This window comes from Oncorhynchus masou, chromosome 24, assembly GCF_036934945.1.
Source record: "Oncorhynchus masou masou isolate Uvic2021 chromosome 24, UVic_Omas_1.1, whole genome shotgun sequence".
NCBI lineage: Eukaryota > Metazoa > Chordata > Actinopteri > Salmoniformes > Salmonidae > Oncorhynchus > Oncorhynchus masou.
The window spans coordinates 69299922-69316685 of NC_088235.1; the positions used below are offsets into that span (position 1 = coordinate 69299922).

Below are 16764 nucleotides of genomic sequence, written 5' to 3' on the forward strand. Positions count from 1 at the left end.
TGTTTATATCCCTGTTAATGTGCATTTATCCTATGCCAAGTCATCCACATGACAGGTGTGACATATTACACAGGTGCACCTTGTGCTGTGGACAATAAAAGGCCATTCTATGATATGCAGTTCTGTCTCACAACACAATGCCACAACAGATGTCTCAAGTTGAGGGAGTGCTACTTTAAGCCGCCTCTAAAGTAGTTTTAGACAATTTGGCAGTACACCCAACCGGCCTCACAACCACAGACAACATGTAACCACTGCAGCCTAGGACCTCCACATCCAGCTAGGCAGGCCATTATTTGGGATGTACTGAACCGTCTGCACCACCCTCTATAGGGCTTTGCGGTCGAGGGCAGTGCAGTTGCCATACCAAGCAGTGTTGCAGCCATTCAAGATGATCTCAATGGTCCAGCTGTATAACTTTGAGGATCTGAGGGCCCATGCAAAATCTTTTCAGCCTCCTGAGGGAGAAGAGGTACTGTCGTGCCCTCTTCACGACTGTACGAGTATGTGTGGACCATGTTAAGTTCTTAGTGACAGCCCAGTCGATGTGCTCACTCCCCATTTCCTGTAGTTCACGCTCTTACTAACATTGAGGGATTGTTTTCCTGGCACCACACTGCCAGGTTATGTGCCTTTTCCTACCAACCAGGGTTTCAAGAAAGTTGACATAGACCTCAAGTCTTTGTCCTTAGAGAGCCTCTGAACTTACATGAATGTGTACTTTACAGGTTAGTCCTACTGTTGCTTAGGCTGCTGCTCAGTCAAGACTAAGATATTATCCTTAAACCATTTAATCAGTTCATTCAGAAAAACGTTGTACTGTCCTCTGAACTACTGCATATGACATACTGTACTCACCCATACTAGAATCTCTTTCTTTGCAGAGTCAATGAAACATTCTCAGCTCCTTGGCTCCAGAGGCTTCAAATCAAATTATTTTCCTCATTAAATGACATCGCATTATTTTTTGTTGCCATTCATTTGCATTTTAGTTGGGGATTGTGTGGTGACGAACCACCTGTGAAACAATTTAAGCAGATGAGAAGTTGTAAAATTATGCATCTGTTTTGCTGAAAAATGTAAATAAAGTGAATGTACACAAGTGCGTCAAATTAGTTGCAAGTGTCAAAACAGATTTCAAGAAAATCACTTAACAAATATTCCTTTTATTTTCAAGACAGCAAATAGCCAATCAAATATAAACATGAGTGAAATTAAATACAAATTTCATTTGCAGTGAATAATTGTCTTGTCCAGCATCATGGCATCATTAGAGAAGCTAATTCACTACCCCAAAATGGAAAGGTTTAAAGACAAATGGCATTCACCTGACACCACATTATATAATGCATATCCACTAACACTGCCCAAGTGTTTCTTACCTGTCAAGAGGATTGATATCAAAATATCAGTGCTCTTATTAAATATACTGAAAATGATGTGGAATCAAAAAGGAACTTAGCCTCCCTCTTCATAGCAATGTGACACGGTTTGTTATAGTCAATGTTTTCTACATAAAATTATAAAAAAGACAGACTTATCAGTTTTTTAAATTTATTTTTAAATCGTCAAAAACAGCAACCGTCCTTGGGTGTTCCGGATTCCACATTAAAATGTTAAACTAGACACGTTGTTTGGGAGTTCTGGAGGCAGCAGAACATCGTTGGCGGTCAATCAAGGGCACTTTCTGTCCACACACTGCTTACCGCCCTCCTCGTACTCTTGTTTCGAGATCCACATTTGCTGGAAAGTTCCCTAGGGTAAAATAAAACATGACACTTATTAGGTCAAAATAATATCATGTTATAATAAAAAATGTAAAAATCAGGCAAACACACAAATCATAGTGAGCTAGTGACCAGAAGCGTTGCAATACAGTAAAAGTATGTGGAAGTGAACTCACTAGTGATGCCAGGATTGAGCCTCCTATCCAGGCACTGAACCTGCGCTCCACCGTTGTGTTGTTGGCTATCAACTTCAGCCTCATGCTCTGAACAGAGGAGAGAAGACGGGCACCAATGATTACTAACCTTAAGAGTACCACAAATGGATGAAGTAAGTCATTGAGAAATAGTTTAGTGTAGCACTCACAGGGGGGGTCTTCTGAGAGAGTTCTCTGGTGAGTCGGTCCGTGAAGCCAGAGATGAGTGTGTTGCCGCCGGTGACCACCACACTACCATAAAGACCCTGGGACAGAGATCAAAAGTCAGTTCTGTAGAACCTCTTCATTCAAGTGGGGGAAAAAGGTCAACTGGCCTCAACCTTGCTTTAACATGTCATTCTGAATAACATAAACATACCAAGTGTCACTCACAAAATACATAGGTCTTGAATGTAGGCACCTACCGGCCGAATATCAATGTCACACATTCCCACACTGGTGGTCACCACGTGGCCGACTCCCAACATGGTGTTGCCAGACAGACCCTGTGGAGGAGAACCGGAACAGACGGTTAGAACACTGAACATTCTGAACACCACATTTCAGACAGGTCCGGTCACATAGGATGATTAAGGCTTTTTGACAATCGGCGATTCTTACCTTGGCATTGGAAGGGTCGAAAAGGCCCTCTGGAATCTTCAGCCTCTCTGCCCCAAAGTCACAGTTGTATCCATTGGGCAGCTCGTAGTGAACTGTGGGCATCTGGGCTGCAACTCTGTGGGAGAGAGGATTACATTTCAAAACAATGGAGAAATAACCCTTTAAGGGACGGAACTATTCTGTGGTGGTTATTGTGAAATGTTTAAATGGAGTAGATTATGGTGGACTCACTGTTCATCGTACGGCGAGTCTGAAACCTGCAGCACGGAGGCCTGGAAATCCTGGATCACAGTCTGGAGATAGGGCGAAAAACATTAAATACTCAAGCAGCACGGCTTGACATTAACTTTTTTAGCCACTTGTAGGACAGATTTTTTTACTTGTCCAAAAGCTCAATTCACTTATCCCACCCCCAGAAATGATCCGTTATAAATTAAGAGGGGCGATCTAAAGATGCATCAAAGAGCATGGGTAATATGACTCTGATTATGGCCTTTGACTGATAGTTGATTTGAAAATGAATAGAACATAAGAGAAATGATGGTTTCAATGACAAAGTGTTTTAAATAATTCTCAACATGTTCATGGTCGTATTTTTGGTTAGGCTAGGTTACTTTAAAAACAAGGTGAGACACGATTCATAAAATGACATAAAACATTCAGGTTTTAAACAATAACATTTATGGTTAAATAGTTTCCAAATGCTGACCACCTATGCTCAGATTCAAGGAGGTTGATGTGCAAACAGGCACTATTTTATCTAAATGAACCGTGCCTCGAGTACGTCGACAGAAACAAGCCTTTAGATGTTAATGTTAATTATCCTTCATTATGTTTGTCAAAAAATGACTGTCATTTAGCCTATATTTATGTAATTAGAAAGTCTCATTAAAGTTTGGCTACATTTTCTGGCGCCTCGCTCGTGTCAGCATCAGTTTAGACATGAGGCTGTAGGCCATACGTACTTACAGGGCCTTCAGAAAGTATTCACACCCCTGTGACTTATTCCACATTTTGTTGTGTTACAGCATGAATTTAAAAATTATTCAATTGAGATTTTATGTCACTGACCTAAACACAATAACATAATTCCACTTTGACATTACGTTTTAGATGATTTACTTTTGAAAATGAATACAGAATTGAAAAGCTGAAATGTCTTGCGTCAATAACTATTCAACCTCTTATGGCAAGCCTAAATAAGTTCAGTCATATTTTTTTTTGCTTAAGAAGTCTGATAATAAGTGGCAAGGATGTACTCTGTGCAATAGTGTTAAACATGATTTTTGAATGACTACCTCATCTTTGTAACCCACACAAACAATTATCTGTAGGGTCCCTCAGTAGAGCAGTACATTTCAAACACAGATTCAACCACAAAGACCAGGGAGGTTTTGTAATGCCTTGCAAAGGGCACCTATTGGTTGGTAGATGGGTAATAGAAAAATATATACACTACCGTTCAAAAGTTTGGGGTCACATAGAAATATCCTTGTTTTTGAAAGGAAAGCACATTTTTTGCCCATTAAAATCAAATCGATGTTGTAAATGACTATTGTAGCTGGGTCCAAATGGCCAGAAACGAATAACTTTCTTCTGAAACTCGTCAGTCTATTCTTGTTCTGAGAAATGAAGGCTATTCCATGCCAGAAATTGCCAGAAACTGAAGACCTCGTACAACGCTGTGTTCTACTCCCTTCACAGAACAGTGCAATCTGGCTCTAACCAGAATAGAAAGGGGGTGGGAGGCCCCGGTGCACTGAGCAAGAGGTCCACTAGTACATTAGTGTCTAGTTTGAGAAACAGACGCCTCACGAGTCCTCAACTGGCAGCTTCATTAAATAGTACCCGCAAAACAACAGTCTCAACGTCAACAGTGAAGAGTCGTCTCCGGGATGCTGACCTTCTAGGCAGAGTCCCTTTGTCCAGTGTCTGTTCTTTTGCCCATCTTTTCTTTTATTGGCCAGTCTGAGATATGTATTTTTCTTTGCAACTCTGCTGTACAGTCCTGGAGTGGCCTGTACGAGATCTTCAGTTTCTTGGCAATTTCTCGCATGGAATAGCCTTCACGTCTCAGAACAAGAATAGACTGACGAGTTTCAGAAGAAAGTTCTTTGTTTCTGGCCATTTTGAGCCTGTGATCAAACCAACAAACGCTTATGCTCTGGATACTCAACTACTCTAAAGGCCATTTTTTTTTGCTTCTTTAATCAGAACAACAGTTTTCAGCTGTGCTAATATAACTGCAAAAGGGTTTTCTACTGATCAATTAGCCTTTTAAAATTATACACTTGGATTAGCTAAAACAATAAACTTAATCACAGGGCCAAATATACACTGGGGTTGCTTACCAAGACGACATTGAGTGTTCCTGAGTGGCCTAGCAATGATCAACAACCAACATGACAGAGCTTGAAACATTTTTTTTTTTTTAAGAATAATGTGTAAATATTGTACAATCCAGGTGTTCAAAGTTCTTTTGAGACTTACCCAGAAACACTCACAGCTGTAATCGCTGCCAAAGGTGATTTTAACACGTATTGACTCAGGGGATTGAATACTTTGTAAGCGTTTTCTCATTGGTATTTTATTTTTTTGCCTTTTAAATCCATTTTAATCCTACATTGTAACAAAACATTTTGGAAAAAGTCAAAGGGATGAGAATATTTTCCAAAGGCACTGTAATAATAAATCCCCTACACTTTGACATGTAGCTAGGTTTTGTTGTTTATGTACATGAAAATGTGATTTGAATATTATTCCAATGTTGGCCTCTCTGATCCAATTCTGATCGGAGTAATTGTTTGATTGGCCTACTGTGATTTGTGATTCCCCCCTTGTCCATAAGGACAAAGTAAATCTATATTCTTCTTCTCCAACAAGCGGACAAGTGTTAACTTGTCCAGGTCGCAATTGTAAATGAGAACTTGTTCTCAACTTGCCTACCTGGTTAAATAAAGGTGAAATAAAATAAATACATTTTAAAAAACTCACGAGCCCTGTAGTAGTAATGAAAATTCCCTAAAGAAAATGTAAATGATGAAGACAGGTTTATATCACGTCTATGACCCATATGATTCGGTGACACATAGGACTGTTTATGACTTTGTTTATGATAGCACACATAACTACTTACATTACACATGTAGTTGTGCCAGGAACGGGTGACTTGAGGTAGTTTCTCCTTCTTCTTCCAGCTTGCTGGGGCTCCTTCACGTACTGCATCCTACAATGAGAAACGCTAAGATTAGCAGTGTGCCAACTCAATGGAAGAGAAGTACCCTGGTCCCAGATCTGTTTGTGCTGTTTATGGAAAAGACCATAGGAGTTGGCGAGACAGCACAAACAGATCTGGGACCAGGCGTAAGAAAGTGTAATAATACAGAGCCAGGGATAAAAGGCTACCATGTCTTGATGTCAGGAATATAAGGAATTCCTGATAAATTCAGAGAAATCGCATCTCAGAGTGTGACGGGCGAAGACAATCACAGGACAATGAAGAATGTCACATGTTGTGGTATGAGAAATCAAAATATGAAGGATGAATGGGATTCCTGTGAAGTCGGGTTCCTATCATGTTTCTTTCCCCTAGTGCTTATTAAATTATGGATATCGCTTTAGGTTTTGTAGATTATGACTTTTTCAAGCATGCTGTGTGACATGCTCATTTAAATTCATGCTAATGCAAGTACAAGACAATAGAGAATGACAAGGGAATTGCAATTAACTAGACCACTAGACCAATGTAGGGATTTTAGTATGGAGTTGATCAAACACATTTTGTCTATACCACTTTTATGGCCCATGTCAACTTGATGTTCATGCACGCAGTGTATGAGAACCAAAGACCTGAGTTAGAGCATCACTTGTATTAATTGTTATTGGTCAATCATTAAATTACAGACAGCCTTAATATTACATGCAGATTCCCAAACAGACCCAAGTGACTTATGAAACATCGAGCGGATGAAGGGAAATCCATGAGACAACATGAATATGTAAAGATATTTTTTAAATATCTAAGTACTTACACCACCCCACCACCGTAACTTGAGGAATAGCACCAAAAAAAAGTGAGATGTGGAATCTCTGAAATGAGTAGTTTTGACTTACTTTAGCAGGTCTCACCTTTGAGGCAATCATGTAAGGAGGGACTATTTCAACATTTAACTCTTGAAATAGCTCTCTACATTGCATGCTCATAAAATCCCCAGCAAGGGGAGACTTGACAATGCCTGAAACAAAATACCAAAAAGGTGTCACTGATTGTTTTGGGGAAAGGATATTGAAGACAGCATCATTTTTGTTTGTCGTCATGTCCAAAACACATATTTAGACAAAATAAACGGTGTATCATCTATAATTTTATTTTCCCATCATTGGAACATACTCAGTGCACAAAACATTATGAACACCTGCTCTATCCATGACAGACTGGCCAGGTGAAAACTATGATCCTATATTGGCGGTCACCTCTTAATCTACACTGATTTAAGTGAATTTATGCTTTTTGCTGGGGTTTTCACGCTCAACATTATCCTGTGTGTGTGTGTGTGTGTGTGTGTCAAGAACGGTCCACCACCCAAAGGACACCCAGAGAACTTTACAACTGTGGGAAGCATTGGAGTCAACATGGGCCAGCATCCCTGTGGAACGCTTTCGATACCTTGTAGAGTGTAGAGTCCATTCCCCAACGAATCGAGGCTGCTCTGAGGTCGGGGGGGGGCAACTAAATATTAGGAAGGCGTTCCTAGCGTTTTGTACACTCAGTGTATACACCAGCTATGATGGCTTATAACATCTATGACATATACACAGGCCAAGAAAACTGAATGACTTAGCACCATTGTGAACGGAGGCATCGTGTCCTCATGTTTGTCCTTTAATGATCCGAACCTAATACTCCTTTTCCAAATTAACATTCCCTCATATTATATCAACTAAAAAGGTTTCATTGATTTCTGGGGAACACAATCCCCTAATTAATATGCCAGCCTGGACTCCTGTGCCATTCTCCTCAGTCTTGAATTTCAATGCAGCTCCGACTCTAATGGCCTCACTGCAGAAAGCCTAGCCCTTGATACTTTGCCAAGATGGTTGCTATAACCTAATAAAAAAAAAAATATGTATCTTTACTGTAAGGGGATGATTTGGAGGTGGATACAATGTCAAACATCTTTCCTGCGTCTCTTTACTTAATCTTACTGCTACCATACTTTCTATGGGGGTTCAATTTGTTGTAGGGAGGGACAGAAGTGTTACCCAGTTAATAGATTGTTTGGGTTTCCACAAGCTTGGTATTCAAAACTAAATCTGTATCTATATTAATTCATTTCTACCCACATCATGAGACACAATGGCTTCAATGTGGATGGATGACATTTCTGGTCAAGTGTGTCCAAAAAGATTGTCATTGCAACTAACTCATAAGGGTAAGAGTTTATCATTCCTTTATTAGACAAATGTGTGGACATGGCCCATGAAAAGTAAAAACCACAATCCAAAATAGGAAGAGAGGGTTGTCGAAGAAGTGACAATTTACCTTGCTGAAGCACGTAACCGTCATGCACTGGAATGGCTGTTGTGTGTGTGGCTCCGCTGTCTAACACCAACCCTGTGGATCGTCCATTGGCAAAGCTCAGGCACCCAGAGTTAAGGAAAAGGCACATTTCCAGAGATCAAAATGTATTTTAGCCCAAACCCTTGTGTCAAAGTCACATGAGCAATAGCTAATGGCAAAATACAAATCTACTTTGGACGAGAGAAGTTCTCAATGAGACAAACCTGGATAAATAAAGGTTAAATAAAAGGAATAGAAAAACAAAACTGGAGATGTTGGGGTCATTATTAAACAGCAGATGAATCGCATTTGACTAGTGTTTTATTACAGTAACACCACCAATCCACCACTTCAACCTTCCAACAACATCCCCATTTCATGTCAATCTACTCTGCAAGCCTGGATGGCTTAAGGATACGAAGACAGCACTGCCGTTTTACACAGGAAGAAGGCGGGAATGTTGTAATGCTCAAACATTAGCTCGGTTAGCTTCTCCCGCTTGGCTCGTGTGTTCCACTGCACAGAGATGAGAGAAAGAAGGGAAAACAGTGCTGTGTTCATTAGGGCACACCATAGCAAATCGTTTTTCAACTGAAAACGTGAACTAGCGTTTCTTACTGAACAAATATAGATTGTACCTTCTGTTTCAGAGTGTTTTCTTAATTTGGTGCCTACACCAGCAGGACACCATATATACTTAATACCATATATCACAGTACTATATCACAGTAACTCCATAGTGGTTTGTTGTGATTCAAAATCAGGTGAGCCACTCTGGACATTGATGGCACGAGTGGCAGTTGGTGTTCACTGTCATTTCAACTTACATGGGGCTCATTCCATCCTGAATGAGGTTATCACAAAACCAATGCACTATTACAGGGGGGGAGGGTAAAAAAAATGACATGAGGCTCATTTCAAACTGAAGGTGAGGCCTACTCACCGAGGCTTCTGACATGAGTACAGGATGCATGCTGGGTTCCGACTTGAAGTGCATCTTGTAGGTGTGGTCTAGGATGGCTTGGAAGCTGTCCCAGTCCTCGACTTCACAGATAAGAAAACAAAAACGCAAATGAATGAGTAAGAGGATGTCACTGGTAACCAGTGAAAAATTGGCACAAGAAAATCTATAGACATCAGGGTGGGCCAAGGTAGTTTTGTATAGACCGGGCTCGACATTAACACAAAAAATAGTCAGATAATAAGAATATAGATTTGAGTTGTCTGAATGGGCATGAAAAATAAAAATCACACAAATCGCAATATCAAACAATTACTCCAATCAGAATTTGATCATTGCTCTATGGATGCAATGTATTGCTGTTTTCCCAATTTCTGCAGAGAACATCAAGTAAGATTGTATTGTATTGACAGGCAGGAGAGGGCTTTCAATCATCCCCGGTTGTGCGCTTTTGAGATCAAAGCATGTGTGCACATTTGTTGATATTCCTTGCTAATTAGTGCATTACTTGCACAGTTAAGAGTTGTCACGATAGCAGAATTTTGACTACGATGCCAGGTTTAGTCAGGCGTTGGAACTGGTTCAGGGAACGGAACTGAAAACCAGAAAATAACAGAATTATTCAAGCAACAGAATCAGAACGAAAGTGATCTGTTCTGTTCCGGAACAGAACTGTTATTTTAAAAGCATGGGACCAGGTTAATAACTTTTTTTTTTTTGTTCCGGGCATTTTATTCCAGTCCCACAAAAATCGCAACAAAACGTCTACGCAAAGTCCTTACTCGGTCACTCAGAAACATATTCCAGTGTCTGCCTGCCAGCCAGCTGGAAATCTTTGCCGGTGGGTGTAGGGTACCTGCCCCTTTTCCCCCGAAGCCTAGATTACAGTAGCCTACTGATGATGTAGGCCTTTTAATTATGGAAGAATGGATCAACTTTTATGGATCAACTTTTAATGATAGTTGGGCTATCACCTTTCACATTGGATTAATTAACCACAAAAAAGGTAAGTGTTTAATTCTAGTGCTGCTCTGCACACACAAGCTAACTAGCTAACGTTTGCTCTGGTCCAACGTTAAGCCAAGTCTCTGAAGTTCAAAGACTTGTCTGTCCATGGTGACTGGCAGCACAGTGCACAGTGCACGTTTGTTTTTCATTATGATTAAACCATGCTTTTATGGCAAAAGACAATTTGCTCTTCACGGCTATCCTATAAAGATTAAATAGCTTACCTGCTCTATCTGCACTGATTGGTGAAGTAATTTAATGTCGAGCTAAATGAACAAAAAAAAAGATTGAGTTAAAACTAACAGAGGAGCGATATGGGCCTCCCGAGAGACACAGCGGTCTAAGGCACTGTATCGTAGTGCTTGAGGCGTTACTACAGACCCGGGTTTGATCCCAGGCTGTGTCACAGCCGGCCGGGACTGGGAGACTCATGAGGCGGAGCACAATTAGTTTAGCGTAGTTCGGGTTAGGGGAGGTTTTGGCTGGGATTCCCTAGTCCAATCCCGCTCTAGTGACTGCTTGTGGCGGGCCGGGCGCCTACAAGCTGACTTAAGTTGGCAGCTGGACGGTGTTTTCTCTGACACATTGGTGCAGCTGCCTTCCAGGTTAAGCAAGCAGTGTGTCAAGAAGTAGTGTGGCTTGACAGGACGTGTTTAGGAGGACCCATGGCTCTCGACCTTCGCCTCTCGAGTCTGTAGGGGACTTTTGTGATTTTGAATATCACAAAATATGGAGAAAAAGGGTTAAAAGTACAACAAAAATTATAAAAGTTATAATAATTGTATAAAAAAGGAATGATATAAACCAATACTTTTTGATATGAACCGGTTCAAAACTTTTTTATTTTTCTGGTCAGAACAACAGCACAAAAAATGGGTCTGTTCAGAACGAAACGATGGGGAAATAATTTGTTCCAATTCCTGGGTTTACGATCACGAACACAGAACAAATATATAAACGCAACATGCAACAATTTAAGATTTTACTGAGTTACAGTTCATAAGGAAATCGGTCAACTGAAAGAAATGTATTCAACTCTAATCTATGTATTCCACGACTGGGAATACAGATATGCATGTTTTGGTCACAGATACCTTAAAAAAAAAGAAGAAAAAAAAGAGGTAGGGGTATGGATCAGAAAACAAGTCTGTTTCTGGTGTGACCACAATTTTCATGCAGTGCGACACATCTTCTTTGTATATAGTTGATATTGCAAAGTTTGCTTGATATTGTCAGGAACTGGAACACGCAGTCGTACACGTCGATCCAGAGCATCCCAAATATGCTCAATGAGTGACATTTCTGGTGAGTATGCAGGCCATGGAAGAACTGGGACAATTTCAGCATCCAGGAATTGTGTACAGATCCTTGCTACATGGGGGAGTGCATTATCATTCTGAAACATGAGGTGATGGCAGCGGATGAATAGCATGGCCATGGTCCTCAGGATCTCATCACCGTATCTCTATGCATTCAAATTACCATTGATAAAATGTGTTCGTTGTCGGTAGCTTATGCCTGCCCATACTATAACCCCACCATGGGTCACTTTTTTCACCCATCTACACACAATACCCAATAATGACAAAGTAAAAACATGCTTTTAGCAAATATTAGCTAATTTATTGAAAACGAAATATAGAAATATTTCATTTACACTCAACACTTTGTAGAAACACCCTGGGCAGCAATAATGGTTGTGAGTTTCTCTGGGTAAGACTAAGAGCTTTCCACACCTGGATTGTGCAACATTTACCCATTATTCTTTTCAAAATTCTCCAAGCTCGGTCAACTTGGTTGTTGATCATTGCTAAACAACCATTTTCAGGTCTTTGCCAAATAATTTCAAGTAGATTTAAATCAAAACGGTAACTCGGCCACTGAGGAAAATTCACTTTCTTCATCGGTAAGCAACTCCAGTGTATATTTGGTCTTGTGTTGTAGGTTATTGTACTGCTGAATTCATCTCCCAGTGTCTGGTGGAAAGCAGACAGATTTTCCTCTAGGATTACATTCATTTTTTTATCCTGAAAATCTCCCCAGTCCTTAACGTTTGTTTACAAGCATACCCATAACATAATGCAGCCACCATTGTGCTTGAAAATATGGAGAGTGGTACTTAGTAATGTGTTGTATTGGATTTGCCCCAAACATAACACTTTGTATTCAGGACAAAAAGTGAATTGCATTGCCACATTTTTCACAGTATTACTTTAGTGACTTATTGCAAAGAGGATGAATGTTTTGGAATATGTTTTATTCTATACATGCTTCCTTCTTTAACTGTCAAGTAGGTTAGTATTGTGGAGTAACTACAATGTTGTTGATTCATCCTCAGTTTTCTCCTATCACAGCCATTAAACTGATAACTGTTTTAAAGTCACCATTAGCCTCACGGAGAAATCCCTAAATGCGGCTTCCTTTTTGCCGGAGAAAAAGGATGTCTGTACCGGAGGAAGGACGTCTGTATCTTTGTAGTGACAGGGTGTATTGATACACCATCCAAAGTGTAATTAATGACTTCACCATGCTCAAATGGATATTCAATGTCTGCCTTATATATATATATACACACAGTGCCTTGCAAAGGTATTCGGCCCCCTTGAACTTTGCAACCTTTTGCCACATTTCGAGGCGTCAAACATAAAGATATAAAACTGTATTTTTTTGTGAAGAATCAACAACAAGTGGGACACAATCATTTTGCACGCCCAATTTTTCAGTTTTTGATTTGTTAAAAAAGTTTGAAATATCCAATAAATGTCGTTCCACTTCATGATTGTGTCCCACTTGTTGATTCTTCACAAAAAAATACAGTTTTATATCTTTATGTTTGAAGCCTGAAATGTGGCAAAAGGTCGCAAAGTTCAAGGGGGCCGAATACTTTCGCAAGGCACTGTATGTATTTTTACCCATCTACCAATAGCTGCCCTTCTTTGCGACGCATTGGAAAATCTCCCTGGTCTTTGTGGTTGAATCAGTGTTTGAAATTCACTGTTTGACTGAGGGACAGATAATTATATGGGAGTACAGAGATGTGGTAGTCATTCAAAAATCATGTTAAATACTATTACTGCACACAGAGTGAGGCCATGCAACTTATGACTTTTTTTAAATATAAAATGTACATTTCCAATCCTGAACTTATTTAGGCCTGCCATAACAAAGGGGTTGAATACTTATTTACTCAAGATGTTCCTGCTTTTCATTAATAAAAAACATTTATCAAAACATAATTCCACTTTGACAATATGGGGAATTTTAAATTCAGGCTATAACACAACAAAATGTTAAATAAGTCAAGGGATGTGAATACTTTGAAGGCACTGCATCTCTTTGGGCAAGTCATACAGGTAATTTGCTGCTACAAATAAGGCCCAGTACTGTTGAATAATTAAGGTGTGCATGCATAGTGCATACGTCTCGTCACACAACTGAATTTTATTAGCCTACCGCTCATCTCTGTTGCTGGGTCGGATACTGGAGAAAAAAAAGAAAGACTGATGAACTTTGCTAATTTTAGCGAAGTGTGCGAATAATGATCCAGGTCAGCACTCTAAGGAGGTCTCTGGTGCCATAGTGCTCCTCTGCGTCAATTAAGATTGCTGTCACACTTCTCTAAATAGTCCAACTCCCCTGTACTGAATTCAGATTAACGTCAGTCAGGTCATCATTACCTCCATATCAACAGCTTGAAGGACCATGTAAGCAATGTCATAAATGGCAATCTCATAAAAATATTTAAAATGGGGTGGACAAATTTCCCATTTGAGATGGCCTATTTCCCATTTGAGATGGCTAGCCTGTTATATTTACTGGCATCAAATCAGCACCATGGAGAGTTTGTGAGAAAGAAACCCAACACCTACTCCATGATGGCTCTCAGTCTGACCATTGAACAACCATCATTTCTCTTTTCTAACAAAGACCACCCTCTTCATAAATCTCGAATCGCTGTTGAATGCTGATCATTTCAACATAGTGGCAAAGCATATACACAGGGGAAGCCTCTGGAGACACTGACCACAGACAAACAGAGCAGTCCAGATAAGGATCCTCTCCCAAAACATTGTGCAGTGTAATAGATGAAGGCATCACTGAGCCTGGCATTCCCTCTACCATACTATCTAGGGGCCACTTCACAGGACCAGCAGCATTTGCTCCACCAACTTTATGAGGATTTTAATTTCATCACAGCAGAATACTGTCTATACAACTTACACATTGCCTACGATCAAGTCGGGGAAGAGAGACTCACTCATGCCGTTTTTGAGCGGTGACATGACCTCCATGTTCTCGCGGGCCACCCTCAGCTGGTTGGTGTCGATGAAGTAGTTGGTGCCCTGCTTGCCCTTGTCCCCACCGTCTGTCTCCATCGGGGTACTGCCATCCTCTCTGTCCAGGGTCACGCCGATCACTGTGGGGAAGTCAGCCTATGTGCAGAAAGAAATGTATATAACATGGGCCAACTCAGAGGAACGGAGCAGGAGCACTCGGTTGTGTAAGTAGGCTAATTCTTGGGGCAGGTCTGAGAGAATGGCATTTTAATCCATTGCTTCTACCACTACTGTCCAGAATACTGTCAGTGAAACATGACTGTATTTTCTCCAACTAAAGTTTGCAGAACAATGTCATTTGTTATGGCAAACAGCATCAGCAACAATGAAACAACTATAGCCTCGCCCTAGCCCTTGATCATGAATCTCAGTTCTATTACATTACACATGTGGGGGTCATAAGGCAACACGGAGAACACCAACGCGTTCGTGAGATTCTCATCTTTCCATATAGTGGTCATATATTAGACTGTAGACCGCTTGGACGCTACAGACATTTGTGAGAAGACCAATTTTCGGGATGTTTCATGTTCTGACAAACACTGCTGTAGCCTGGCCGCCTTCCACCGCAGATGCGGAAGACTGACACAGGCAGATGGATTGAGACGCAGCCTATGCAACAAAAAAAAACATATCTCTAGCTTAAACTGATTTTGATGGGGACTTTTAAAAAATGATGTAACTTGGATTGGTCAACAGACTTCTTAATAGAACATGTAAGGTCCCTTGGACTAAGAAATAATGTTAGGCTATCCTATAGTCCAACTTTTTGTTGATTATGGTTTACCACTGCCAACTGTTTCGCTACTGTGTGCACTAATGAATAGACCCCTAGATAGTGGCACCTTCATGTCTACTGATGACAGAGGTGTTATTTCTATTAATGGAGTTGGGCAAATGAGCAATTCCACAATAACAGTGATTCTGAAACTCAGATTTTTCAAACAAAAAAACAATTATTGCAATATTAAATCCTAAAACAATGCACAAGGACTGATTTTAACAATTTCCACATCAAATGTTACAAAAACATATTTACTTGAAGAACAGTGCAGTTTCGAAGTTTGGTAACACACCATTCTGTTATCAAACTTTGGATGGACTGTTCTTCAAGTCTCAGCAATTTGATACCATGGAATTGCCCAAAAGCAAGTACAACAGGAACTGACTACCTAAACCAAACTCATGCTCACTGTCATGGGTTACAGTCCTCATTTCCTGACATTGATATACCCTCTAAATGAAAATGAATATGTAGAGGAAGATGCATAGTTAATCAGGTCACTAGACTAGGACACTTACCTTGGGACAATCTTCTCCAGCATAGCCAGCTCTCACTGTGTATGATCCTATGTCAAATACCAGGGCCCCAACCTCATCTGCAGAGAGAGTAAGCACAAGTGAATAAATGACACAACAGTAAGCAATGTGTTTACTTACGTCAAGACTAGAGGCTAGCTTAATTGACCACACTTGGCAACTAACGTTAGTTACATTTCTACTAAGAAAGCTAGAGAATGTTTTATAAAGTCACTGAATGCCATCTAAACTTGTTTTGGTAGAACTTGTAGATAGCCTAACTAGCTAGCTAAAATAGAAAGCAAGCTGACGTTAGCGTGTAATTAATCTGCAAAGGGCTGTTAGCCATGCAGCTAGCGAGTTAGCTAGTAGCATCTTTCAGTCATTGTTGGCAGGCACGCTGGCAGTTATGTTCGATAAATCACAAAGTAAGAAGTGCATGAGAGAAAATAAATGATTATGCCCGTCATTGATAACTAGCTATTAAGCTAGCTATATGCTAAAGATAACACCAGTCTGTATATCACCTACTAACAGGTTAGCTAGCAAGCTAGTTGTATGTAGTTGTCTCCTACTACTGTTAGCTAGTTATTGGTAGCTAACTACGGCACAACGTGGCGAGTTCATTCATTTAATTTTGACCGCAAAATCACACTCACCGCCTCCATACACTCCGCCACTCATCCTCTCAAATTACAAAAACAGACAAATATAACTTTGTGGATAATACGATTAACAAAAATCCCCCGTCAGCTAGCTAAACGTTTTATCACAACAAAAGAAATTCATAAACGTGAATCAACCTAAACAGCGCCATATAGCTGTTACCAGGCAATCCAATCAAACGTTTCAACGGCACCACTAAATCCGCCTCTGTACGTGACGTCAAAGTTAAGTTACTATGAGAGGAAGAGGGGCTGTTTCAGATGACAGGGAATACAATTTGATAGAGTGAACCTAACTGTGTTTGACATTGTGTAAAATTTGAGCACAATTCAATCAATGGTTAGAGACTTGAAGAATGGCATGGTAAATATGACCAGTCAAATTGTCCATA

General features: G+C 40.2%; 1 protein-coding gene across 2 annotated transcripts; it reads right to left on the bottom strand.

The window, feature by feature from the left end:
• Positions 1–1150: 1150 nt before the first annotated feature.
• Positions 1151–16537, bottom strand: LOC135512539 (actin-like protein 6A). Of its 2 annotated transcripts, none has more exons than XM_064934661.1 (14): positions 16367–16537; positions 15711–15787; positions 14330–14504; positions 9046–9146; positions 8521–8618; positions 8085–8179; positions 6656–6777; positions 5679–5768; positions 2774–2835; positions 2543–2657; positions 2347–2427; positions 2092–2187; positions 1904–1990; positions 1151–1755 (listed from the first exon to the last, which is right to left on the bottom strand). In XM_064934661.1, the coding sequence occupies exons 1-14, from the start codon at positions 16389–16391 to the stop codon at positions 1675–1677; spliced, it is 1305 nt and encodes a 434-aa protein (XP_064790733.1). In that variant the 5' UTR covers positions 16392–16537; the 3' UTR covers positions 1151–1674. The 2 variants fall into 2 exon arrangements, with proteins under 2 accessions (XP_064790733.1, XP_064790735.1); XM_064934663.1 differs by having other exon boundaries at positions 6671–6777; positions 16367–16536.
• Between the last annotated feature and the right edge of the window lie 227 nt (positions 16538–16764).

Coding starts and splice junctions, on each gene's coding strand:
- LOC135512539 (XM_064934661.1), bottom strand. CDS start 16,391: ATGAGTGGCGGAGTGTATGGAGGCG. Junction 15,788..16,366: donor TGGCGGAGTGTATGGAGGCG/GTGAGTGTGATT, acceptor CTCTCTCTGCAG/ATGAGGTTGGGGCCCTGGTA. Junction 2,836..5,678: donor GGCACAACTACATGTGTAAT/GTAAGTAGTTAT, acceptor CCCTATCTCCAG/ACTGTGATCCAGGATTTCCA.